This window comes from Echinococcus granulosus, assembly GCF_000524195.1.
Source record: "Echinococcus granulosus chromosome Unknown EG_S00039, whole genome shotgun sequence".
Classification (NCBI taxonomy): domain Eukaryota; kingdom Metazoa; phylum Platyhelminthes; class Cestoda; order Cyclophyllidea; family Taeniidae; genus Echinococcus; species Echinococcus granulosus.
The window spans coordinates 678,775-680,151 of record NW_020170419.1 but is presented as its reverse complement, the minus strand read 5'-3'; the positions used below and the strand labels follow the sequence as shown (position 1 = coordinate 680,151).

Below are 1,377 nucleotides of genomic sequence, written 5' to 3'. Positions count from 1 at the left end.
CAAGCAGGAGAATGAGAGGCGAAACAATCGCTGAACCATATCGTGACCGGCTTGCTATGAAATGCCCTTTCCAGCGGATCAATAATAGCATGCACTTTTTGATTCCAATTATGTATGTGTACACAGGACTTTAACGGACACGGCTGAAATGGATCAAGCTTTTTACCTAATACCCGATTTAAGCAATGGGGTCCTAAACAAGAATGGCGATTGTAAGACCTTACGACTCTGGACAACAAATATGCCTCGGCCCAATGGCACGAGAGTGGAAAATAAAATTTGGTAAGGAAACAATTCAGGCAAGAAATAGTGTTTGCTGTGCCGTGAATTTCTAATTTGAATACGTTTGTCAAGCACTGCAAGTGTGGCAGCACATTCCCTTTTCACAATAAGAAAAAAGTGCCTCTCGATTAGCAGTGCAAGAAAATTGACAGAATAGCTAGCATCAACGACTAATTTCAAATAAATTTGCCATTTTGCTGTAGCCTGAAAGAACATTAAGGCATACGCAAAGTAGGTGCACTGATATCCCAGAAAAACTAAATACAAAATAACTACTATGAATGGAATCGAGCTGTGATGTTAAATGTCCAAACTTACGGGAAATTGAAGTGCACAAAGGTCTAACAAATTAAAAGAGCAAACACGAATAGAAATTTATTTCAATGGCTTTTTTACCGATCACTCAAATTTGCAGTAAAACCCATCCCCATCGAAGGTTTTGCGACTGCATTGATGTAGATCTCTTTCGTTAATGAAAATGGTATCACTGCGTTGCGGAGGAAGAGGACTGTGCAAAACCATAAGTGTATATTAACCAAAAGTCCTACAAACAGTTCAAAAGTGGTTAGTACCAGCCTAACATCCCACCTAATTGCTAAGAGTTTTTTGGGTTTGTCCACACTCTGCTCCTGGATTAATCATCAGTCTTCCAGTGATTTCAGTCAATGTAGGCACTTTTACCCCAATTTGAAGGATGAAATCAGTCATAAAAGGAACCCGCGCTTCAACAATGAGAATATTTGCGCTGTGGTTCAATTTTAAGGCAACCTGGTCAGGGCGATTTCGATTTCCGGCAGACAAAGAACACGCGCACTGATGGAAAATCAAAATCGCAAACACGATGCCACACTAAGGTAAGCGCCTGCAAATGTTATTTTAGCAATTCCTTAAAATGCAACCATTCCTATTCAGCGAGCATTGTGGAGTCGATTGAAGCTAATCAAACAAATGACCTCATATTATCCACTTGTGCTTTTGCTTAAAAAACAAATTGCAGGCGATTAAGCAGGAAACATTGCAGCAGGAAAGGCGATCAAATCTAGTGATACAGTTTCAGAGAGCCATCCCAATGAGACAGTCTATTACTAAAAGGGA

At 40.0% G+C, this 1,377-nt stretch overlaps 1 protein-coding gene across 1 annotated transcript in view; it reads right to left on the bottom strand. All coding sequences in view use genetic code 11, as the record gives it.

The window, feature by feature from the left end:
* Positions 1-445: 445 nt before the first annotated feature.
* Positions 446-1,377, bottom strand: part of EGR_05411 (hypothetical protein) — a gene marked incomplete at both ends in the record, with an annotated part of 5,243 nt that continues 4,311 nt past the window's right edge. The window contains one exon of the mRNA XM_024494660.1: positions 446-623. Coding sequence (XP_024350987.1) covers positions 446-623 — 178 coding nt within the window. The remainder of the gene's footprint in view (positions 624-1,377) is intronic.